At 43.5% G+C, this 25,514-nt stretch overlaps 1 protein-coding gene across 1 annotated transcript; it reads left to right on the top strand.

The window, feature by feature from the left end:
• Nucleotides 1-1,580: 1,580 nt before the first annotated feature.
• LOC116400104 (coiled-coil domain-containing protein 85A-like) lies at nt 1,581-4,800 on the top strand. The gene is made up of 3 exons (XM_031877765.1): nt 1,581-1,924; nt 2,089-2,320; nt 3,374-4,800. The coding sequence occupies exons 2-3, from the start codon at nt 2,090-2,092 to the stop codon at nt 4,481-4,483; spliced, it is 1,341 nt and encodes a 446-aa protein (XP_031733625.1). The 5' UTR covers nt 1,581-1,924; nt 2,089; the 3' UTR covers nt 4,484-4,800.
• Nucleotides 4,801-25,514: the final 20,714 nt, after the last annotated feature.

Genomic DNA, 25,514 nt, shown 5'->3' with positions numbered 1-25,514 from the left:
GCTCAGGTTTATAGTTGGGGCTGGCTCAGGTTTATAGTTGGGGCTGGTTCAGGTTTATAGTTAGGGCTGGTTCAGGTTTGCCTTGGACCAGCCCTTAGATAAGCTGCTGTAGGCCTAGACTGCTAGAGGACTTCCTAGGATGCACTGAGCTTCTCTCTGCTCTTCTGTATGAATTCATGTTCCATTAATCCATATTACTAACTTTGCTTCTTCCTCAGAGTTTTTGTGCTTTCTCCATTTGCAGGTTTCCATGGATAGTGTTTTTATCTGGACCCTGGTCATTCCTCCTGCCATGGCCCCGCTGACACCCACTGCTACTATCTTTATTAGTAGTCACATTGCTTGCTATTGCCGATACCATTACTGCTTTTGTTATTATTATTATTCTACTATATCCACTTCTGCTGTTCTTAGTCATGTTTTCATCATTATTCTGCTTACTCTCATTATATGAATCATTTCTGTCATAAGCATTGAATGTGTTGTAACTCTGGTATGTTCATTTTCTACACATGACATCTTTCACACTTTTGTCCATCTTGAGAGAGGGATGCCTCCTCTGTTGCTTTCTAAGGTCTCTTCCTCTTTTCTCCCCTTTAAAGTTTTTTTTTGGGAGTTTTTCCTGTTCCGATGTGAGGGTCTAAAGTCAGAGGATGTCGCATACAGATTGTAAAGCCCAGCAAAAGAGGCAAATTTGTGATTTGGGGCTATACAAAATATATTGAATTAAAATTGAATATATTTATATATATGTGTGTTTGTGTGTGTGTGTTCATGCTGGCACAGCAGTACAAGAAAGCTGTTGTTTAATTTGACCACATGTGTATGATGCTTTCCTGATATTTAAGGAAAATCTGCCTCCGTGCTAAAAGTATAAATTTGTTGTTTAAAAAATCTCAAACATGGACTCTTAGTTAGGGCGTCCTGTTTCTTTCAATAATTCTTAGACCTCAAAGTTTTGAAACTCCCTTGAGGAAATGGTCCCAATGAGAACTGTTGGCTTGTGCAGAATATAGACTCTTGAATTCATGAAATCCTTTGAATGCTGCGAACATCGCAAACAAAATGTATTGATTCATCTTCACTGTTCTCGGGTGGAGGCAGAGAATTGACAGGAAAAGACTTCGAAAACCTGAACTGTTCTTGAACTTTAGAGCTGACAGTAATTGTTTCAAATCCTCTGAGCTGGTGTCACTGTCCAAATACGTTCGGACCACACTGTGCAGTATCTTCTAAATATAATTAGAGTAATAAATATATTTTTGTTATTAGTATATTTATTTGCAGTGAGTTCATACAGTTTGTTTGTTCATTTTTCATTTTATTGTCCGAGCAGCATTACTTTCCCACCATCATTTCTAGTTTATTCTTTAATTTTTTTTGTTTGTTCTGTCCGAACAAGAGGGGAGCTGATTGAGCTGAAGAGGGTGAGGACACAATATGAGGAAAACTAAATATCAATATAAAAATACTAGAGAAGGTCAAATGAGTATTTAGAGAAGGTGTTCTGCAGTACATTTATCTTTCAGCCGCAGCAGATGGCGCAACATGACAAAGATGCGTCAGGAGAGAGCCGGTGACGGAGCGAGAGAAGAGAGAGTCTGTTCTCCACAGTAACGCACCTCTTCTCTCCGGCTATGCACCTGCAACCCTCCCCCTCCCCCTTCTCCTCCCCGGCGGTCGAACAGCGCAGGTAGTGCTCACTGAGCGACGGCGGGAGTGCGCAAAAAGGCGCCGGCATGCACCTGGAGAAAAACCGCCCCGCCAAGCCGTCGGAGGGCTCAGCCGGAGACGCAGCAGCAGCAGCATGCGGACTGACGCTCTAACGGCGGGGATTTAGCAGCAGGAGCACCTGGAGCTGCAGCATGGGCGTGGGAGAGAGGCGCAGCTGGGGAAGCGATGTGATTCAACGGTCATAGGAAGGGTGGGTTGGGGGGGGGAACCCAAATAGCGATTTGGATCGGAGTTGTCCTGGGTGTATTCGATTTATTTTGGGATGGGGGGCTTGGTTTGCTGTCTCGTTCTCCGGAATTCACTAAACACATTACTTTTTATTTATTTTTTGCCAAACCTCTGTTGTTGAAAAAGGATGGAGAAAGGCGCGCAGCAGCTGCAGCAGTCCAAAAGCGCGGAGAGTCCCGCAGAGGACATCTCCAAAATGAACGACGAGGAGCTGCTGAAGTGGGGCAAAGAGGAGCTGGTACGGCGGCTGCGGAGGGCGGAGGCGGGGAAGAGGAGCGCCATCGTGGAGCACAGCAATCTGATGCGGGAGGTGAACCGGAGACTCCAGCAGCACCTGAACGAGATCCGGAGTTTAAAGGTAAGATGGGTGTGTGCTGCAATGAGCATGCTGATGTGGATGCGTATGGATCAATAACAGAGCAAGACGTCTGAGATATATGGCACATTTATAGTTTGTCAGTTCAGCGCAAATTGGTCACTAAATAGTTAAGGTTATAAAATCATTAATCATGTTGCTTAGAGATATACAGACTTGTTGGAATGGTCAATGCTCGTGTCAATTAATTTATAATATATTCATTACATATAAAGTGGATTTTGGTGCCCAGAGTATATCAAAAAAATGGATAACTTGTTGCCTTCATTGGTCCACAAAACGTTTGTTGGTGTAGCCATCAGTTACACATTGTGTTTAGAATATTTATATCTAATATCTTTAAGTCTAGTCAAGAAAACAGCTAATAATCATTTCATTCAGAGCTGAAGTCATTCATCGAATTAACGAGTTAAGAAAGTTTATCGGCTGCTATCTTAATAAAAAAAATGTAATTACAAATACTTCTTATTCTCCGGTCCGACATCTTCAATTTGAGGTTCACTGCTTTTTGCTGTTTTATATCATAATCACAAAAACATATTTAGTTATTTTTTTATGTTGGTCGGACAAAACCAGATATTTGAAGTTGGGATATCTTTGTCATTGCTTTAGATGTTATTCGTGTATAATTGGCAGACTAATACATAATGAAAATAGTCACTAGTTGCAGCCCTGATTTTATTATTGGTTAATCTGACATTGAACTCATTGCCTATAAACTGTCAGCAAACAGTGGAAAAAGCCCGTCACAATCTGACACTTTCAAAAGACATGTTTTGTCAACTGTCTAAGAAACTAATTAGACGAGGAAAAGCTGCAAAATTCTCCCATTTGAGAAGTTGGAACCAGAGAATGTTTATCTTTTTTTGCTTGAAAAGCAACTCAAACGATTAGCAAAATAGTTGCATATAAATTGTCTGTCTATTTTCACTCGATAACTGATCAATCCCAGCAGGAGTGTGCATGTAATCCCTCACTGTGCTGCTCTGTGTGTGTGTGTGTGTGTGTGTGTGAGCGCCTATATGTATAAACCAGGACGTGAACCAGAAACTGCAGGAGGACAACCAGGAGCTGCGGGACCTGTGCTGCTTCCTGGACGACGACCGGCAGAAGGGGAAGCGGGTGTCGCGGGAGTGGCAGCGCCTCGGCCGCTACAGCGCCGGCCTGATGAGGAAGGAGATGTCCATCTACCTGCAGAAGCTGAAGGAGCTGGAGCAGCGGCAGGTTGAGGTTGTCTGGGAAAACCTGGAGCTCAAGGAGGTGTGCCTCATGCTGGAGGAGGAGAGGGCTGCGGCCGTGGCCGGAGGCGGAGGGCACGGAGGTCCCGGACGTAGGAGCTCCATTGACAGTCTGTTTCAGCTGGGTGGGGGGGTCCCAGCGTCTGGCCTGCTGCGGGACGTCGGCGATGGGAGCAGCACCTCCAGCGCAGGGAGCAACGATATCCCAGACAACCCCCACCGAAAACCATCTCAGCTGGGCTCCAACGCCAGCCCAGGATCGAGGTGCGTCCCCTCGGAGCACACCCACAAACCGGGAGACATGTGCAAATCCACCGGCAGGAGGCACAGCTCCACCCCAGAGTACCACACCTTCCCCCAGTCCTGCCGCCCCCGCGGGGGCTCCCTCACCAACCTGGACCCTCTTGGCCCTCGGGGACGCAGCCAGGAGAAACACAGCAAGTCCCCCACAAGGCTACCGTGCGACTCCCACGCCAAACCCTGCAGGTCTGACCTGTTAGCCCACAAACAGCTATTGTTGTCGGGACAGGTGTCACCGGGTGGAGGGAAGAGCTCGGCCAAGTCTAGCCCTGAGCTGAGTCAGAGACACCGATCGGTCAACATGGCGGGGGTGGGCTGCGGGGGTCCCGAGGCCAAGATGGCAGCGATGGGGACGCCCGAGCACCTGAGGAAAGGGCGAGTGATCTTGGGTAGTCCACAGTCTATACGGCACCACTACCACTATCAGCACAGCCCCGGGGCAGAGCACGGCAAGGGGAGGTATGGCAGTGGCTCCCCCGGCAGGGACGAGGATCAGAGGATGACAGCAGGAGAGGAGATGGCCCCCCACCACCAGAGTCTGTACAACGGTAGGCAGAGGGTAACTTTTATCTTGTATTTCAATTCATATCTCATTCATGACCCATAAAGGAGAACGTTAATAAAATTACAGAACGTTATACCAGGATGTTATCTGGCTTTGAAATGATAGATTATTACTATGACAGTTTATCATAGTTATACTTCTCTAGTTAACACACTAAATCGACAGAGGCCAAAAACCTAGAGTTCTGCCCTGGCCTAACACCTGAAAGACCTGAAACCGTTCCATATCTGCGCCTACTTGACCCAAATGAACCCCCTGGTACTGCCGGATTTGAGACTGGAACCCAATCAGCAATAGAGGCTATATTTAGGGCCCGAGCACCGACATAGTCGGAGCGGAGGACCTATTGTTATTCTAATGTTTATTTGGGCCCAAGCACCGACGTAGTCGGAGAGGAGGACCTATTGTTATTCTAATGTTTATTATTATTATCGTACCTGTTTCGTCGCAAAAAGGAAGTGCTTGGGATACTGGGAAGTTTTCAAAATTTGCCACGCAAGGCAGAATTTGCGGAAATTGCAGCCTGATTGGGGTGTCCAGGGTGTATGAAATATTGGGTCGATAGTGCCCCCTATTGAATAGCCCCAACATTGGGTTTCACCTAGCTGTATACAATTTGGTAGGTATGTGGAACGTGATGGGACATACAAAAAATCCTCTTGGAGTTATTCACTTAACAAAACAGGAAGTCGGCCATTTTGAATTTTATGACGTTTTTTGACGTTTTTTCATATGTCATAAAATCCTAACCTTGAACACATCTATATGACAATTTAGAATCATAGCAATATCTCCACCTGGTAGCAACAGGAAGTTATTGGTTGTGTACTTTTGCATCCTGCTCCTCACAGATTAATCAGATCCCTCTAAAATGTTGTCAGAAAAGTCTTAAGACCTTGATAATGCTTCATTGTGAAGATTGTAAGAAGTTGTTGAAGGGCGGCGACGTGGCAGCTCGGTGAATTTCAATCCCTCGCCGTGAACGAATAAACTGATGTAACTCGACTCCACATCATCAGATCTTTACCAGATTTCACATGTTGGATTAGACTCTAGTCCTGAAGACATCTGGAGGCCAAGAAGTTAAAGTCTTTATACTTTGGCTTGTTTCTCTTAGTAGGTATATCAGATCTACATCAAATTAGTTCCACACAAATGTAAGAAGTTCATAATGCCAGTTCATGAAGCTTTTGATGTTTCGTCATGGCGACGCAGTTTTCGCTGTGAAAAAAACGAAGGTAATTTTGAGGCAAAAAATGCTCGAAACATAAGAAAACTTGGCACACAGATTACAAGCCCAAAATGTAGTTATATAATATGATTTTATTCGTTCAGAGTTGCAAATCGGCTCAATAGCGCCCCCTACAAACTTTCGACGAAGCAGCCCTCGCAGTACGTTTCACATAAATGTATAAAATTTGGTAGGCTCATAAATCACATTTCGACTTAAAATAAAATCTCTTGGAGCCATGCTCTAAACCCAACCGGAAGTCAGCCATTTTGAAATTATTTATGAATTTCTAGTGTTGTTTTTGTCATTTCCAGGCGCTGTACTTTAACGAACTCCTCCTAGGGAAATAATTGAATCAATTTCAAATTTGGTCAGTACAATCTAAAGACCTTTGTGATGAAAAGTTACTCAAAGCTTATTGTTTTGTGAAAAGCCATTGCCGTGGCGACGCTTTCTTCGCCATGAAAAATTAAGGTGTTTTTGAGAGGCTAAACATGCTCAAAACATAACCTACTTGTCAAAACACATTTACAATCCTGAATGTAGTTATCTAATGTGATTTTAATGCTTTAGATTGTTAAGTCGGCTCCATAGTGCCCCCTACAAGATTTCGACGAAGCAGCCCTCGCAGTACGTTTGACATAGATTTACAAAATTTGGTAGGTAGATGTATCACGTCTGAACTTAAAAAAAGTATCTTGGGACCATGCTCTAAACGAGGTGTCCCCAATTGGCGGACCGCGGTCCGGACCCAGACGCAGTTGCATCCGGTCCCGGACCGTGGAACCGAAAGACAATTCGGAATTAAACATATTAGGCAGCGAGTTGGACTTTAACCAGCGCACTTGATTCAGCCGTTACGGCACTTGTTCAGCGGTGCAGGAAACACACTGACCAATGAGTTGTAAATCACATCAGGTGATGCAGCTCAGCCAATGAAATATGGGTATTCTGACAAGTTTCCTGACTCGAGCGGGGTTTACACACACCGTGACACACGGGGCTGAGACGAGGAAATAGAAAGAAGAGCAGGAACATTGAGCTAATCAAAGAAGTTATCTCACATGACGTTCTCCAAAAAGAGAAATGTGTTCAGAGAGAATAGAATTTATAAGCAATTATGAACAGACTCTTATATGTTAATTCTCCCCACAGGCAGTTAAAACCAGTATCATATGTTCAGAAACTGTAACTATTGATAAAAGCGGCAAATGAAGCGACAAGGCAAAGCACAACTCTTTTCAACAAACGTACCCACTCACATCTGAAATGAAGACACAAAATAAACCTAAGAGCTCAATATGATCAGAATCATAACACATGAATTCATTGCCCAACAATGATGTTAACAGGGAGAATAGAACTGAAACAAGTGTTAATAACCACAGATAAAGATCATGCTCACTGATTTATCTTGTTAGAAGATGAGAAAAATATAATATTGTGGCTTTTTTTATTGACATCACTTCACACCTGAATGAACTGAATTTAAAGCTGCAGGACAATTCAGTGAAATAATTTTTTCTAAAATGAATTACTTTATTTTAAGATGCACATTTTGAAAAGCTTTCTGTTTTGTCAGTTATTCTTTAATGCAGCCCTTATTGTACTTGAAATGAGAAGAACATTTATTTGTATTATTTATAATCCATCCAGTTAAATTTGAAAACTGAGAATAATAATTTGTTAAAATATAATTGATGTGTACTTTCTTTATTTGATTTGACAGTTGTTGACTACACAGAGATGTTACTACTACTAGGCTTCTTGAATATATTTCTATATATGGCAATAAATCGCGCAAGTTAGATATTATTGTAATGTTTCGGACCTTTGCCCGAGGAGATTTTCTCAATCTGGACCTTTTGGAATTTTAGTTGAATACCCCTGCTCTAAACCCAAACGGAAGTCACCCATTTTTAATTTTGGATGAATTTCTCCTGTTTTTTTTGCCATTTCCAGGTGCTGTACTTTAATGAACTCCTCCTAGGGAATTAATCAGATCAGCCTAGAATTTGGTCAGAACAATATAAAGACCTTAGTTTTTAAAAGTTACTCAAAGCTTTAGGTTTCATCGAACGACGTGGATGTGGTGGCCATTTTACATGGTTCGCCATCATCCATCAAACTGTTTCAACTTGACTGTACTTCGTCAAAACTGTGCCAAACTTGACGTGCTTGATGACTGTCATGACTTCTGCATGCCTATATTAACTCATAGTCATAGCGCCACCTACTGGCAAACACGGACGTAAGCAGGATTCTATAATTACAGCGGCCTAAACACTGAACTTATTGAAAGGTTTCATCGGCACACCACCAGAAAAAGACTTCTCTGATCTAAATATGTGCAAACGAAGATGCTTGGAGAGCAGAAATTGGATAAAAAAGGTTTCCAAATCGCGCTTGTACGTGGAGTTTTCATTAATAATCAATTTAATTGTTTTTGTTTGTTTTGGAGCCAGGCCGTAATGTAAAGTAATTTCATGCAACGTGAAGTTTGTTTAATAAAATCAAACTGCACCCAGACTAATTTGTATGATAGATTCTTCTACATTGGCTCACCTTTTGGATCAAACTTATTTCTTTATAAAAAGATGTTTTTTTTCCACATGGAACTATACATTCTCCTATTTCTCCTCGACTCTTCCAGCTGTGAGGTACTCAGCAGTGATTGTCAGAGCTAGCTGCACAAACAAACGACCTGCATTTACTTTGACAGTCTGTTATGTTACTAACACTGAAGCGCGTTCACACACATTCAGTTGTTTGCCGATTTTTACAGGCTTACAGTTATGATTGTATTCGGAGGTACACTCAAAACATTCAAGGTTTAAGACCTGGCAAAATGACCTGGCTACGCCATTGTCGACACAGGAAATACCGTTTAACTCGTGCATGCAGTGTATGATGGTCACAGAAATGCATGGCCGCATCAACCACAGTCCTGCCAGTGTGGAGGCTTCAATGTTCCCCACACGAGGCAGGGCCGCGAGTCACGCTCCACTGTCTTTTACAGTAGAGTCGCTTCAATAATAATCTACCATAAACTGATTTACAATCAAAAGTATTAAATCCTACTGAAGCTAAAACAATTGCAAAGTGAAGTACACTATTTACAGAATCTATAGAAATATGATTCGCGAAAAAGAGTTCACACGCATTCCAACCTGGAAGCGTAACAACCTACAAGATGAAACGAGAGGAACTGAAAGAATTCTTCCTCTGTATCTCCTTTCATAGTTCGTAAAAGTTCACAAAATGTCCGTCTTTGTTTCTATTGGTTTAAATCCAGCTAGCTCCTCCTTTCTCGCATCAGCCAGCTGGAGGACCCTCGGCGCGGGTGTGATATTCCTTCTGCGTGTCCCTGTAAATGCCTGTCTAAAAATCCCTGTCTGACCCTTGGCTATTCTTCACAGTTTAATACATTCAATGACTGTCTTTTATGGCTTAACACTTCTATGGTAAACATACTGTAAACATACTATACATTTGATAAGAATTTGCAACTTTGGCAAAAACTTTGACAAGCTTTACAAGCATATTTGGTATAACCCAAGTACTTGCTAACATTTTACTATCCACTTCTAAGGGTGCTATAAATCCTACTAAGAAACACTTCTAACTATAAATCCTAAAAGACACTTCTAATTTTAAATCCTCACACCAGTAACCTCGACGTGCGTGAATATGCGAGGGCCCGATCAATGCTGCTTGCAGCTTTAATGTTTTTTGTTATTTATTTTTTGAAGTTATATGAATTCTTTGGAAATTCTTTAATGGAAACAAACTCCGGTACTGAAAAGTGAAGTCAATGCTGAAGTTCCTTAAACTTTATTTCTCTCTAGTGTCCATCAGGGGGCGACTCCTCTGGTTGTATAGAAGTCTATGAGAAAATGACTCTACTTCTCTCTTGATTTATTACCTCAGTAAACATTGTAAACATGAGTTTATGGTCTCAATCTCTAGTTTCAAGTCTTCTTCAATACAGCATGATGTTCATTTAGTACATTATGGTCCATTTAGAGTCAAATAGACCATAAAGTAGGCTATACTTTAGGGCGGGGCTACGCGGTGATTGACAGGTCACTACCACGCCGTTCAATTTTGGTGTTGGCCTTTGTTTTTTCTTAGAACTTTAACTGTCAAAGTGTGACTTCATGACAGTTAAATGTAACATTTTGGTCGACTGCAAATGTCTTGTTCAGCAATCTACGTAGCTCCACCCTCTCATAGTCTACAGACCAATGAGTGACGTCATGGTGACTACGTCAACTTTTTATATACAAACAGTCCAAACGGTTATAATCTAGAACAGAATTTTGCACCACCTCATACATGTAAACATAGAGATGTGTACAGTTGAAGCCCAGGAAGTAGGTGTGGCGTTAGTTACAATAGCTGCTCCAAGTTGGCTGATGTCTGAGGTAACTTTAGGTCGGACTCTGAGACAAGTGTATGAAATCATTTAAGTAAAATGCATGTGGAAAGCTTATGGAGGCTTTCACTGCTTTCGCTTTGTTATCGGCTAGGTTGCGTTTGCTGAATCTTAACAACAGAGGGGTGAATGTAAAGGTTTGGCATTGTCAGAATGGGCACAACCATGAGGATAAAACCCAAGTAGAAATATACCAGAAACAAACAGGCCGTATCGCATAGTGGACACAGGTTTTTCTCTTTTCAACTGCGTCTCACGGTCTTCATCAGTGGATGGAGTTTGTTCAGAAATTACGGTTATGACAATCCCCACATATACAACCACCTGTAATCATGTGACCAAAGTTCCATACATCACACGTGGCGCCATCTCTATGACAACTGAGGATTCCTTTACCTCGCCTCCTCTCTCCTCTACCCCCTCTCACCCTAAGTGCGAGCGGAGGAATTGAGGCATGGCAGAGATGCATGCTCCGATGGCCGTCAGTTAAATATGACATATGGCGCATCTGCATCGGCTGCCCATTGTCTTATTATAGCCCACTGCTGTATTGTATGATCTCTCAGATGAGCATAATAGTGTCCATGACAACTTCTATATTTACTTTAAATGCAGCATGGCATAATGTAATTTTTTATTTAACACACACATACACACACATATGCCCATCGGCAGCAACTTGAGCTTCAGGACACTTGTGCACAAGCATACAAGAGGAGCCGGGGATCGAACCGCCAACTGAGCCACAGCGGCCCAAATGATATACAGTCGTTTGTATTCCAGCTGTGTGTCACTCCTCTTTAATATGTCATACACACCTGTGCATCCCAACTCACAGCTCCACCGACAAGCTGTCTCTCTCTCCTCGAGATACATTTGAGGAATCGGGATGTTCTTCAAGCTGAATTCACACACAGGAAACGGAACCAAGCGGTGTGTTCACATACCCGCTCGCCTTTGGTTCAGACCTCGACTTAATGTACGGGAGGAAACGCAAGGTCAATTTCACCTACACTAAGTCTCTAGAGCTCAGCTAAGCGTACATCCAGTATAGGAACCGGAGTTACAATTACAAACACACTCACACACACACTTGTTTATACGCTGGGGAACGTGGGTGATGCAACTCTCCAGGGAGTGTGGGTTGTTGGTACGCTAGAGGTGTGTTCAGGGTCAAGATGCACACACCTTTGAGAAACTGAAGTAAAAGCAGAGAGAGACAGCTAAAGACACTTGAACATGTGAGTACACATTCATATCAAATGAAAAGTGTTTGTATGTGCTGTGCTGTCCACTCATTTAAATCAGCTCACATTTGACAGTTGCATTGATTTTTCTTCCCCCATTCACACTAAAATACACGTTGTACTCTGAAACGATCGGGGAGACGTAAAAATACATTTTCTCGGTTTTTAAGCCTGACTTAATTTTGCTGCCATTAAATATTCGAAAGCACTCCCTTGTAAGGCGTCTGGTATAGCTGCTTCTCTCTGTTTATGTCTTATGCTTTGAGATGTGATGGATGTGACTGAATCAGTGTGTGCAAAACCGCCTCAACCCACTTTACCCATCTGTCGACCTGTGGAAAAGAGTTTACTTTAACTGTTATCACACAGGCGGCTTGTTTGTAAAAGGCTGTTTGTATGTTAGGTGTTTGGAAGGAGCCAGGTATTTCTTCCTTCATGCATTTGTGACATCATTCTGCATAATAATTAGCCATGTGCTTCCGTTTGAGTAATTTCGGAGGAATGGGCCTTCGGAACAATGGGCCGATTGTTTGCGGGATGACGGGCTGTCGGACAAATGGGACTTTTTTCGGACTTGGCTTTTTCGGAATAATGAGTCGTATTTACTCAATTCTTTTGACTTTCAGGTGGAAACAATGGTATTTGGGATTATTGTGTTTTTCCAAGGACTCTATTTTTTATGCACTATAGCTTAATTCATACAGCTGATGGAGCTGATTCTGTGTTCAGGTCGTGTCAGTTGAAGGCAGCCATTGGGGTAAAATTCACATTTATGAGTGGAGACCACTCATGTCATAGAGAAACTCAAAACAGTTGGTGGTGAGATTTAAAAATACTTTGATTTGACAACATAACACGATATTGTTCTTAATTTGGGTATAATTACCATGAACAACTGATGTTGGCTTATGTTTAGTTTTCATAATTGGGTAATTTTTTTGTGTTTGTTATTGACAAAGTTAAAATGTAACAATGGCATGGAACCTGCGGAAGTACTGATCTGAGGGAATATTGATACGCTCCTTCAATCTTGTCAGTTAATGATCGGTTAGCAAAGGTCAGCTAACAGTCAGAAAAAAAATTGAAATTGGCATCCCTAAGTATGAATAAAACATACATCAACCATCTGTTCTGTACTGGGCTGTAGCACAGTCCTGTGGACATGATGTGGATGCTACACTGCTGGTATACCATTACATTTCAAGCCTGTAGTGCTAATGATGCTAGCTCGTGTTAGTATGAACAGTCGCTTTATCTTTAGCTTCCTGCAGCTACTGAAAGATCCAGTTTTGGAGTGCTGATCACCATGGTGCCATCACACACGACTGAATGTAGTGAACACATGTTAATACACAGTACACAGGAACATTAGCTATTGTAAAGATTACCATAATGATTCATTTATCCATCCATCCATTTTCCTCCACTTATCCGGGGTCGGGTCGCGGTGGCAGCAGGCCAAGCAGGCTGACCCAGACTTCCCTCTCCCCCGCAACATTTCCAGCTCATTCTGGGGGATCCCGAGGCGTTCCCAGGCCAGCTGGGAGATGTAATCCCTCCAGCGTGTTCTGGGTCTTCCCCGGGGTCTCTTACCAGTTAGGCTTGCCCGGAAAACCTCCAGTGGGAGGCGCCCAGGAGGCATCCTGATTAGATGCCCGAGGTCACGGCTACAAGCGGCCGAAATGAGTTTCCTCCGTAGGGTGGCCGGGCTTAGAGATAGGGTAAGGAGCTTGGACATCAGGAGGGAACTTGGAGTTGAGGCGTTACTCCTTTGCGTCGAAAGGAGTCAGCCGAGGTGGTTCGGGCATCTAATGATGCATTTAACGAACAATTATTAATGACTTTGTTAAATTCTATGCTGTTTTGAGATCGACTCTCCGTGTTCACTGCACTTTACAGCAACTCCCCCCACACCGTCCACTCCTCTCCGTAGTGCATACACAGTCCCTGGTTTAAAACAGGCTGCACGCACTGACCCGCTGTGACAGACAAACATGCGTTCTGGCTACTCACACCAGTCGGGCGGTTTTGGTCAGGTCCTGGGAAAGCTGTCCAAGATCCTCAACCTCACCGTCCCCCTCTCTCGTCTTCCAGCTCTCTGTTAGGCGAGCCTTTCGCTCTTACATTACTTTTTCCCCAAACTTTTATCCTGATATCATTCGTTGTTACTCAACTGGAAAGACAGAACGAAATGATCGTTCATCCATTGGCTCAATCTGTGAGCAAAGAAAATCTCACACCACCCTATAGGACTGATCCCATTCCATAACACCTGGTCTCCTTTCCTGCAGTTTATCCAGAGCTGATACCCCTCTAAAGCGCCTCGCTCACATCTTCCCAACCTCGATAGGACGGCTCTTTGTAAGGAAATACACTCTTTTTCTATGTGGTGAGAACGAGGGTGCTGCATTGATCCGTACAATGATCACATCCTCTGTTTGTCAAAACTTTTGTTATTTGTGAACAAATATAATTTTGAAATATTTCATAAATATAATGCTCTTTTCATGTTTAAAAGTCTCCTGGTCTGTGTTGTTGTGTTTGGTAAATACTCTTGTCTTGTGTCATCCACCTGTGATAAAGAATATGCGTTTAAAAAAAGAAAAAGACAAAAGGATGACTTTGATGCTCACAGAGCAAACTGATGATAAATAATCTTGGCTCCTGATTTTCTCTCGTATTTACCTCAAGATTTTTTCACAGCGCCAAATACGCCACAGTTAATGTCTAAACCAGGGGTCAGCAACCTTTTCTATCCAAAGAGACATTTTGCTCTATTTTCCACCTAATAAAATGTGTCTGGAGCCGCAAAAGCTATTTGATATCACAGCTTATAAAGTTTTATATATAGTTACATTATATACACAAAAAAACTATGGTTTGTTTATTGATGAAAATATAGAACAAGAATAAAGACAATTCTTGACATTTTATTGCTATTTTACCTGTTACAACAATATCAAACTCTTATGAAGAGGAGAGTTTGCTGCAGCAGCTGAGAAATCGCTCTTTTTCACTCATCTCCAGCGTGACACTTATCAGCAAATGCTGTGTTTGTTGTGGAAGTGACTTTCAAGATTACATTGTTTGCACATATCAAGCATACAGGGAAGCCAGCATCATTGGCAGTGAAAGCAAATAAATACGTCCACGCAGAATTAAACTCTCTATTTTCCTCCGTGACTTTTCTTTTTTTGGATTTATCCATTGATAGTTTACAGAGGGCCGGGGTCTGAAAATCATGATGAGCCACCTGCAGGGAAAGGCTCTTGACATGCGTAATAGGATGTGACGCACATTTTAGTTGACAAAATATTATCACATTTGTATTTAAGGTCAGGTATTACTGACCGTGTTGTCTTTACTAGCAGCTGTTGTTCATTTGAAGTCTGCATTATTACGGAGGAAGCAGCTGTTATTGGAGCGATTAGCGAGCAGCGTGTCCAGTGGTGTTATCAGACCTACTGAGCGGCCGTCTGACGTCACGTTAGCGGCTTTGAGCAACCAATCTACTTCCTGTTTACACCGCTACCCACCCCCATGCCCAGTGTACGTGAAGAGTCACGTGATATTCGATTTCAGGCGTTTAAGTCTGGACGGAGATCAATTAGAAAACGATGCTTAAACGCCATGTGGATGGAGATTGTTTTAAAACGTATTAGTGTGGATGTAGACTTAGAGAGCCGCAACAGAGGGGCTCAAGAGCCGCAGGTTGCCGACCCCTGGTCTAAACCATGAACTGTGTCGAGTCTGACAACATCAATAGTGAGCTTTTGAGTGCTCCAACAAAATCACATATCTCTTAAGTACTGCTAACTTGCATGATTGTTACTTTGAGCAGCATAGCAGCTGGGATTATATAATGCTTTTTGCACTCTTGGAACTCTTTGGCAACGACACTCTCACAGCTCCCCGTCGGAGGTTATAGTGGAGACGTCTTTTTCCAGTATCATGACCGGCTCTTACCCGATGCTGTACTCTGGTTTCCGCCAGCCGTAACGATTGCTATAGTGCTGACTGCTCTGTATTAAATCTCAGGCCATGGGAAATCACTTTGCACCTTGGGTGGACGCAGGATTGCTGACTCGGCTGTTATCCGGAAACAATATCGGCTGGATGTACTGTCCCGTAAGCCGAGACGACACATGCATATTCATCCCAGTACCTTTGCAGTGTGCTATATGCTTTTAAGCATCAATATTCTCTGATTGCTCGATATATTAGAAATTCCTTATGCTGAATATCTCCTGTTCATTCTGTGCTTCCTGACCTTGTCTTTAGTTTGTTTCTCCTTTTAGATGCTGATTAGAACTTGTTTCAATCAATGTCTTCCTCACTCACTTCTCCAATGTGTTCACAGTGGTTTATTAGAGAACATAAATCTCATACAGCTATATATTTATTTTGAGACCAAAGAATCAACAGAAACTCCAGTTAACTGCTCTCACATGTGTCTTTCTGGTTTTGTCTTTAACCTTCTTAGGGTGCCGACTGTAATGCTATGCTGAAATGATAAATTTGAGTGAAAGCTTTTACAACTTATTTCTGATTCTGACTGTCAGGACATGGAAGCTGGTGACTGCGGACTCTCCGACCACATCGATGGTAGAGGTTTAGTTCCACAGATGCAGTGCATTATGAACAGTTAAGAGGGTAGTCATAGTCGGCATGAAAACGTTCAGGGCTCATTCCCTGTAAACCACCCTATGACTGATATGCAGTTTCTTTTGTATTCAACATGTAGATAAAAAAGGCGTCCGGTGTGGAATTTGACTCGAAAATTCAACTTTTTTAAACACAAGGTTATCACATTGTTGTAATGACCTTACATCCAACAGTTGTTCTTTCTCATATACGGTGTCTGTCTGAAGTCTTTGTCATTCACATGGGCACAAGCAAAAATGCGGATTAGAGGTTAGCCTGTGATGGTCACTCCCGAGTAGTTTTAGAATCTGAGGGAATTACCATGAGAACGGACTATCATGCAGGTTCTCCAGAAACTCCTTCACCTCAGACTCCAGCAGGTCCTCCGGCCACCAGCCCGCCGTGGACAGACACAAATACAGCTTTGTTGTCACCCTTCGGTTTGCAGTCGGACCTCCAGCGGGAGGTGGAGAGTTCTGGCCTCAGCCAGGAGGAGGGCTTTGGCAGCCAACAACGAGACCACGCTGCAGGCCGCATTGCTGGACCCGCTAGAGCAGGGGTCACCAACCTTTTTGAAACTGAGAGCTACTTCAAGGGTACGAAGGGCTACTTGTTTGATACACACTTCCTGAATAACAAAGTTGCACAGATCACCTTTTAATAATAATAATAATATATGTGAAGAGACTGTCTGATCACATGTCAATGTTAATTATTCCTCACAATAATGACTAACAATGATTGTGTATTTTGTTCAAAATCACACTTGTTATATTTTTTTTACAAATAATCACTTCTAACATTTTTTAGGAAATCATTAACTGTTATATCTTCACATCATGTCTTTGTACTAACCACTACCGTTGTAACATTTTTGAACAAATCATGAACTCTGTCCCATGTTTATACAAATGATCAGTTATGTCTGATTGATATCCGAGTGATGGCCACTCCAGAGGCCAATCCAAAGACAAGGATTGTAACCAATTAAATGTAGTTATACAATGGTGACTGGGTCCGCCCACTTAGTGTCAAAAAGAAAAACTACTGGCAGCGAGCAGGTGAAAGTTTTGCGAGCAGAAGAGCGGTGATAGCAGTCGCGCGCTAGGGGACGCCCTCGCACTCAAAGCATGGTTTTCTCCTCGCAGGTGCAATTCTGCCCATGCGAGCAGAGATATTCTGTGTGGAGTGATTTAAAATCACTCGTCATAGTAATATATGCGCGCTGCTGTTTAATTTGCATGCGCGGGACCTCTACACACGTGCGCGCATGGATCTTATTTGCGCTCTCGGATTTTGACAGTGATTTGCCTTCATACTAGTGCTATTTTTAGAACATACATTGCGGGCGAGTCACGTGGTCCCTGCGGGCGACCAAGTGCCCGCGGGCACCGTGTTGGCTACCTCTGCGCTAGAGAGAAGGGAGGCACGGGAGAACCAGAACCAGGACTGAGCCGGACAGACTGTCAGACCCTGCTGCAGTAAAAGAGAGGTTTCCTAAAGGGACCCTACCGCTTTTGTTCACAGGGACCGCCAAAACCAAAACAAATTTTAAGTTCCTCGTAGCTTTAAGCTTAAATACCAATCACATTTTATGATGAAACAATTAATCGATTAATAAAAAAATCGAATTATTAATAGAAATAAATAATTAGCTTCAACTACACTTTTGCTTCTTTTGGTTGCTTTGTAGGACAAATCCTTTCTCATTTTTATTCTCAGGCTTTCTCTCTGCATCCTGTAGCTTTCCACTGCTCTCCCCAGATCCCCATCCATCTGCCCGTGCCTCTGCGCCCGTACCACCAGCATGTAATACCTATTCTTCGCAGCGTCTGGTTGCTGCCCCCGCATACAGTCAGAATAAATCTTCGTTAAGCCGCCTCCATCAAGGGCCAGCACTTTTACAAATTGAGGTCATTAACTTCAGAGGTCTCTCTCTGCACTGCTGCCTTAGTGCACTGAATAATTGAAAAGGCCCTTGTTCGATTTTCCCCCTTTTATAGTAGCACCTGTAGTATCGACACACGCTGTTTCTAAAACTAAAGTGACCCTCAGGATGGTCGCCTGGGTTTGAGTCGAAGGTTGACCTTTGATTAGAGACCCGTGCATCATCAGATACAGTATGATGTGGGATGGATGTGCAGACAGCCTAATGATGACACTAGAGGGGTTTACAGTCGGCTACAGTTGAGTTCCTTTACACATCAGTCCATTTTCACAAGAAGTGCTGTGACTGCTGTGTTTTCATGCCGTTTGGGAACCATTGCACAGTCAAAATTACCATCATCAGCAAGTGAAGAACAGCACTGGGCTGCTATGGAGGTTTGGAGGGTAGTAGTAACAGAACTAGGGCCGGGCAATATGTCCAGTTAAGGCAGCATGTTATTTGAAAAAGCTGACATTGCAATACTTTTTTTCCTGCGATATGTATTCGATAAAGAATATAGGATTAGTCACCCTAAATGTCATCGGCCACATTTTAGTTAAATGCATCAATCTGGTTCACTTTGAGAGCAAAATTAACAGGCTAGAGCAGTAGTTATTATTAAATTTATATAATTATAATAATTAGGGCCCGAGCACCGACGTAGTCAGAGCGGAGGACCTATTGTTCTTCAAATTATTATTAGGGCCTGAGCACAGACGTAGTCGTAGCGTAGGACCTATGGTTCTTCAAATGTTTATTATTAGGGCCGAGCACCGATGTTATTCTAATGTTTATTATTATTTTTATTATTTTACGTGTTTCGTCGCAAAAAGGAGGTGCTTGGGATACTGGAAAGTTTTCGAAATTTGGCACGAAAGCCAGAATTTGCGAAAATTGCAGTATGATTGGGGTGTCCAGCTGCGGTATGAAATATTGGCTCGATAGCGCCCCCTATTGAGTAGCCCCAACATCGTGTTTCACCTAGCTGTATGAAATTTGGTAGGTATGTGGAACGTGATGAGACGTGAAGATTGTAAGAAGTTGTTGAAGGGCGGCGAATTTCGATCCTTCGCCATGAACGAATAAACTGATGTAACTCGACTCCACATCATCAGATCTTTACCAGATTTCACATGTTTGATTAGACTCCCGGCCTGAAGACATCTGCAGGCCAATTATGTATAATAGTCATAGTGCCACCTACTGGTAACAGGAAGTTAAAGTCTCTATACTTTGGCTTGTTTGTCTTAGTAGGTAAATCAGATCAACATCAAATTAGTTCCACATAAATATAAGAAGTTCATAATGCCAGTTCATGAAGCTTTTGATGTTTCGTCCAACGCTGTTGCCATGGCGACGCAGTCTTCGCTGTGAAAAACAAAGGTAATTTTGAGAGGCTAAAAATGCTCGAAACATAAGCAAACTTGGCACACAGATTACAAGCCCAACATTTTGTTATATAATATGATTTTATTCGTTCAGAGTGGCCAATCGGTTCAATAGCACCCTACAAAATTTCGACGAAGCAGCCCTCGCAGTACGCTTCACATAGATGTATAAAATTCGGTCGGCTCATAAATCACATTTGGACTTTAAAAAAAAGTCCCTTGGAGCCATGCTCTAAACCAGAGGTAGCCAACACGGTGCCCGCAGGGACCACGTGAGTCGCCCGCGAGACATGTTCTAAAAATAGCACGAGTCACCATGGAGCTCCGTCTAAAATTGTAGTTGCTGTTCTTTTTTAATAAAAAATGCTTGCATTAGTGTAGATTTTAAAATGACAATATTTCTTGTCATAGGAGAGTTGGGTACCCGGAAGCGCACGGCGGACAGCCAGGACGAGGCCGCCGCACTAGGTTTTCAGGTTCCGAATCGCGGGCGCTTACCGTTGGCGCCAGACGCGCGCTGCGAGCGCACACTGTCATCAGGTCCGTAAATCCTCGGAACAGGCCGCGGGGCAACAACTCAGGGGTGGCGGGGGTAGAGGTGAGGCAACGCAATCCGACCGAAAAGGCCCAGACTAGAGGTTTGAACGCGGGCACCCGAAGACGCTCGCGCGCCTCGGAGGGTTGGATCCCACGCTCGGCTATAGACGAGACTTTTTACAAGTTTCTTTGTGGATAAAAAGGTACCATTGGAAAAGCTGGTGTCGGTGACAACAGACGGTGCTCCTGCGATGACGGGCCGGCATGTGGCTTCATTGCGCAATGCAAAGGTGACCCAGACTTCCCAAAATTTCTACATTAGCACTGCATCATTCACCAGCAGGCACTATGTGCAAAAGTAACCGGCTTTAATCATGTGATGATACAAACATATCAGAGATGTGATACCTCTGACTTTCAAATGTTGAAACAGATTAACAGAAATAAAAGTTGCATGTTTAAATATGTATGTGTAGCTATACCATCATTGTTGTGGAAATCATTATTAATAATTATTGTGAGGAATAATTAACTGACATGTGATCAAACAGTCTCTTCACATATATTATTATTATTAAGGTGATCTGGGCAACTTTGTTATTCAGGAAGTTTGTATCAAATATGTAGCCCTTCGTACTACTCGGTACCCTTGAAGTAGCTCTCAGTTTAAAAAAGGTTGGTGACCCCTGCTCTAAACCCAACCAGAAGTCAGTCATTTTGAATTTTTAGGGTTACTTTGACTATTGACATTGTGAGTGAACACTAATTATGAGACTTAGTTTATCGTTTGGTTATTGGTCCCTGTTTGCAGGGTGGTCTCCCGTTATTATTAATAATCTTTGATAATATTACTGACATTAATAATTCTATTGATGTCAATAATTTAGTTTTCTTATATGCTAATAACTCAAACACCTTCCTTTTCGTTCCCAACACAGGATGTGCCTGATTCTTTAAATGTTACGTAGGTGAAAAAAGGCAGTCCTAGAAGTTTGTTTTATCTGAGAGTTAAAAGACAAATCCTGATCAAAGGTAACTCCGAGATTATTTACAGTGCTGCTGGATGCCAGGGCAATGCCATCTAGAGAAACTATATCATTAGATAACTGATGTCGGAGGTATTCTGGGCCTAGTAGAATAACTTCAGTTTTGTCTGAGTTTAACATCAGGAAGTTGCAGGTCATCCAGGTTTTTATGTCATGCTTGCAGTTTAGTGAGCTGGTTGGTTTCATCTGGTTTGATCGATATATATAATTGAGTATCATCTGCATAACAATGAAAGTTTTTAGAGTGTTTTCTGATAATATTGCCTAAAGGAAGCATATATAAGGTGAACAAGATTGGTCCAAGCACAGAACCTTGTGGAACTCCATGACTAACGTTGGTCCTCATCGAGGCTTCATCGTTTACATAAACAAACTGAGATCGATCCGATAAATAGTATCCAAACCAGTTCAATGCTGTTCCCTTGATGCCAATATAATGTTCTAGTCTCTATAACAGGATGTAATGGTCTATAGTGTCAAACGCAGCACTAAGGTCTAACAGGACAAGAACAGAGACGAGTCCTTTGTCTGATGCGATTAGGTCATTAGTTATTTTTACCAGAGCTGTCTCTGTGCTATGATGCTTTTTAAATCCCGACTGAAAATCCTCAAATAAACTATTGTTACGTAGAAAGTTACAACTGATTTGCAACTGCTTTCTCAAGGATCTTAGAGAGAAAGGGAAGGATAGAGATCGGTCTATAGTTGTCAGGATCCCTGTCAGACCAGACACCTCCCATGGCCACACAGCTGCAGCTACTTCAGCTAATCACCTCCTGCAGGCTGACACACCAGACTCAGGTCCCACTAACGATTCCCCTGGCACTATATAAACTCTGGTCCTGCAGTCTGGTGTTGTCAGGTCGTACCGTCTTTCACCCGCTTCAACCCCATTGCATCTTCTGCCTCGAGCTCCGGTGTCCGTCGGTCCGGGAATCCCCCGTGCCCTCCGTGATGTTAACGGACTACACACCGCCGCTCTGCCCTCCGTGGTGTTAACGGACTACACACCGCCTCTCTGCCCTCCGTGGTGTTAACGGACTACACACCGCCGCTCTGCCCTCCGTGGTGTTAACGGACTACACACCGCCTCTCTGCCCTCCGTGGTGTTAACGGACTACACACGCCGTCAAGCTACCAGCCCTCTGGGGTCGAGCCACGGGACATCACGCCTTCCTGTCCTCTTTATTAAGGCTGCATAAAACCTGTTTATATAAACTTCTGTCTCCTGTGGTCTCGCGTTTGGGTCCTACCCGTGAACTCCGGTGACAATAGTTGGCCAACACCTCTGGATCAAGAGTGGGTTTCTTAAGAAGAGGTTTAATTACAGCTACTCTGAAGGACTGTGGTACATGGCCTGTTGGTAAAGACAGGTTGATCATATCTAGTAAAGACGTGCTAACTAACGGTAAAACTTCTTTAAGCAGCCTAGTCGGTATAGCGTCTCAGAGATATTGAGAAAGGTTTAGACGTAGGCATTGTTGAAGTCAATTGTTGAAGGTCAATGGGAGTAAAGCCATCTAAATATATATCCGGGTTTACAGCTGTTTCTATGGTTTCTCTATTTGAGGGTAGATCGGTACTAGTCGAGGGCAGCACATTCTCTCTAATAGTTATAATCTTATCATTAAAGAAGTTCATGAAGTCATTACTCATCAGGTATATAGGAATACATAATAAATGTTCTCTCTAATAGTTATAATCTTATCATTAAAAACGTTCATGAAGTCATTGCTACTGAGGTCTATAGGGATACTCGGCACAACAGAGCTGTGACTCTCTGTCAGCCTGGCTACAGTGCTGACAGAGAAACCTTGGGTTGTTCTTATTTTTCTCTATTAACGATGAGTAATAAGCTGCTCTGGCATTTTATGAATGGCATTTGCCTTCTTATACGTTTTAAGACTGTCTCGCCAGACTAACCGAGATTGTTCCAAGTTATCAGAACGCCATGTTCTTTCAAGTCATTGCTTATGCCAGGGTGCTGGAAAGGAGGCTCCGACCGCTTGTCGAACCTCGGATTCAAGAGGAGCAATGCGGATTCCGTCCCGGCCGTGGAACAGTGGACCAGCTCTTTACCCTCGCAAAACTACTGGAGGGGTTCTGGGAGTTTGCCCAACCAGTCTACATGTGCTTTGTGGACTTGGAGAAGGCTTTCGACCGGGTCCCTCGGGGGTTCTTGTGGGGGGTGCTGCGGGAGTATGGGGTGCCGGACCCGTTACAATGGGCGATCCAGTCTCTGTACGACTGCAGTAGGAGCTGTGTCCGCATTCTCGGTAATAAGTCAGACACGTTCCCGGTGGATGTTGGCCTCCGCCAGGGCTGCCCTTTGTCACCGGTCCTGTTCGTGACTTTCATGGACAGGATATCTAGGCGCAGCCTCGGGGCGGAGAACGTCAGGTTCGGGTGTCTTGGGATCGCCTCTCTGCTGTTTGCAGATGATGTGGTCCTGTTAGCCTCCTCGGATCATGACCTCCAGCATTCACTGGGGCGGTTTGCAGCCGAGTGAAGCGGCGGGGATGAGAGTTAGCACCTCCAAATCTGAGGCCATGGTTCTCTGCCGGAAACCGGTGGATTGCTCCCTCCAGGTGGGGACGGAGTGCCTACCTCAAGCAAAGGAGTTTAAGTATCTCGGGGTCTTGTTCACGAGTGAGGGTAAGATGGAGCGGGAGATCGACAGGCGGATCGGTGCGGCAGCAGCAGTAAAGCAGGCGCTGCACCGGACCGTCTTGGTGAAGAGGGAGCTGAGCCGGAAGGCAAAGCTCTCAATTTACCACTCGGTCTACGTTCCTACCCTCACCTATGGTCACGAACTCTGGGTCGTGACCGAAAGGACAAGGTCGCGGCTACAAGCGGCCGAAATGAGCTTCCTCCGTAGGGTGGCCGGGCTCAGCCTTAGAGATAGGGTAAGGAGCTCGGTCATCAGGAGGGAGCTTGGAATCGAGCCGCTACTCCTTCGCGTCAAAAGGAGTCAGCTGAGGTGGTTCGGGCATCTAATTACGATGCCTCCTGGACGCCTCCCACTGGAGGTTTTCCAGGCACGTCCAACTGGGAAGAGACCCCGGGGAAGACCCAGAACACGCTGGAGAGATTACATCTCCCAGCTGGCCTGGGAACGCCTCGGGATCCCCCAGAATGAGCTGGAACATGTTGCCGGTGAGAGGGAGGTATGGGTCAGCCTGCTTGGCCTGCTGCCACCTTGACCCGACCCCAGATAAGCGGAGGAAAATGGATGGATGGACCATGGAGCGAACCTCCTTTGATTTACTAACTTCTTTTTTAAAGGAGCAATAGAGTCTGGTGTCCTTCTCAGTGAGCTTGTAGCACTATCGACAAGATGATCAATCTGGGTCGGACTAAAGTTAGCACAGGAGTCCTCTGTTATATTGAAGCATGGTATTGAGTAAATAAAGACGGAATCGCTTCTTTAAATTGAGCTACAGCACCATCAGATAGACATCTAGTGTAGTAACTCTTGCTTAACGGCGTACACTCCGTTAGTAGGAATTCAAAGGTTATTAGATAATGGTCCGATAAAAGAGGGTTCTGTGGAAAGACTATTAAATCTTCTATGTTAATGCCATAAGTCAGAACCAGGTCGAGAGTTAAAACAGTGAGTGGGTTTCTGTACATTCTGACAGAAACCAATCTAATAATAAGATAAATGCAGTACTGAGGCTATTGTTCTCGACATCCACATGAATATTAAAGTCACCTATAATAATCACTTTATCTGTTTTAAGGACTACACTTGATAAAAACTCTGAAAATTCCGATAGAAATTCAGAATATGGGCCTGGGGCTCGGTACACTATAACACATATAACTGGCTGTATTGTTTTCCACGCTGGGTGTGAAAGACTAAGAACCAAGCTTTCAAATGAGTTATAGTTTAGTTTAGGTTTAGGGTTTAATAATAAGCTTCAGTCAAAGATGGCTGCTACTCAGTAAACTAATATCAGTAAACTGAGATCTGTAGTATCAACAGCTAAACTAGAGATGATCATACACACATTGACACATTGACTACTGTAACACTCTTTTCTCATCACTCAGTGTATCTGCTCTTAACTGTCTGCAGGTAATCCAAAACACTGCCACCAGATTAATCACCAGGACAAATCGACGGTCTCACATCTCTCCACTGGCTCCCTGTAGCATTTAGGATACACTTCAAAATTCCCACCATCACTTACAGAGCACTACACGGTCAGGCTCCCACATATGTAGCTGATCTACTTCACCCTTATTCACCTGCCCGCGCTCTCAGGTCAAACGTTTTAGGTCTTCTGTCTGTCCCATGCACTCGCGGACCCGAGAGCCCCCCACAGGACCCCTTTTTTTGAAAAGTTTAGCGTACAGCGTGTCGTAGAATGCACTTTTCATAAACAAATATGAAATATAATATCCTCCACACATATTAAATACCGAATTAACGACAAAAGTCTGGGCAAAATCATCATACCAGCCATTTTACACACTGCTAACACAATTATACACGAACTAATATCTAGAAGATTTACCTCAATATCACGTATTTTTCGCCACTAAATCAGCGAACTATGCACTCCATTTGCATCTCATCACAAAGCTGGCAGCTATCATGGTGACTGGA

The sequence above is a fragment of the Anarrhichthys ocellatus genome, unplaced genomic scaffold (assembly GCF_004355925.1).
Source record: "Anarrhichthys ocellatus isolate YVR2014 unplaced genomic scaffold, GSC_Weel_1.0 scaffold147, whole genome shotgun sequence".
NCBI lineage: Eukaryota > Metazoa > Chordata > Actinopteri > Perciformes > Anarhichadidae > Anarrhichthys > Anarrhichthys ocellatus.
Note: the sequence above shows the minus strand (reverse complement) of the source record. Positions and strands in the feature narration are given on the sequence as shown.

Coding starts and splice junctions, on each gene's coding strand:
- LOC116400104 (XM_031877765.1), top strand. CDS start 2,090: ATGGAGAAAGGCGCGCAGCAGCTGCAGCAGTCCAAAAGCGCGGAGAGT. Junction 2,321..3,373: donor ACGAGATCCGGAGTTTAAAG/GTAAGATGGGTG, acceptor TGTATAAACCAG/GACGTGAACCAGAAACTGCA.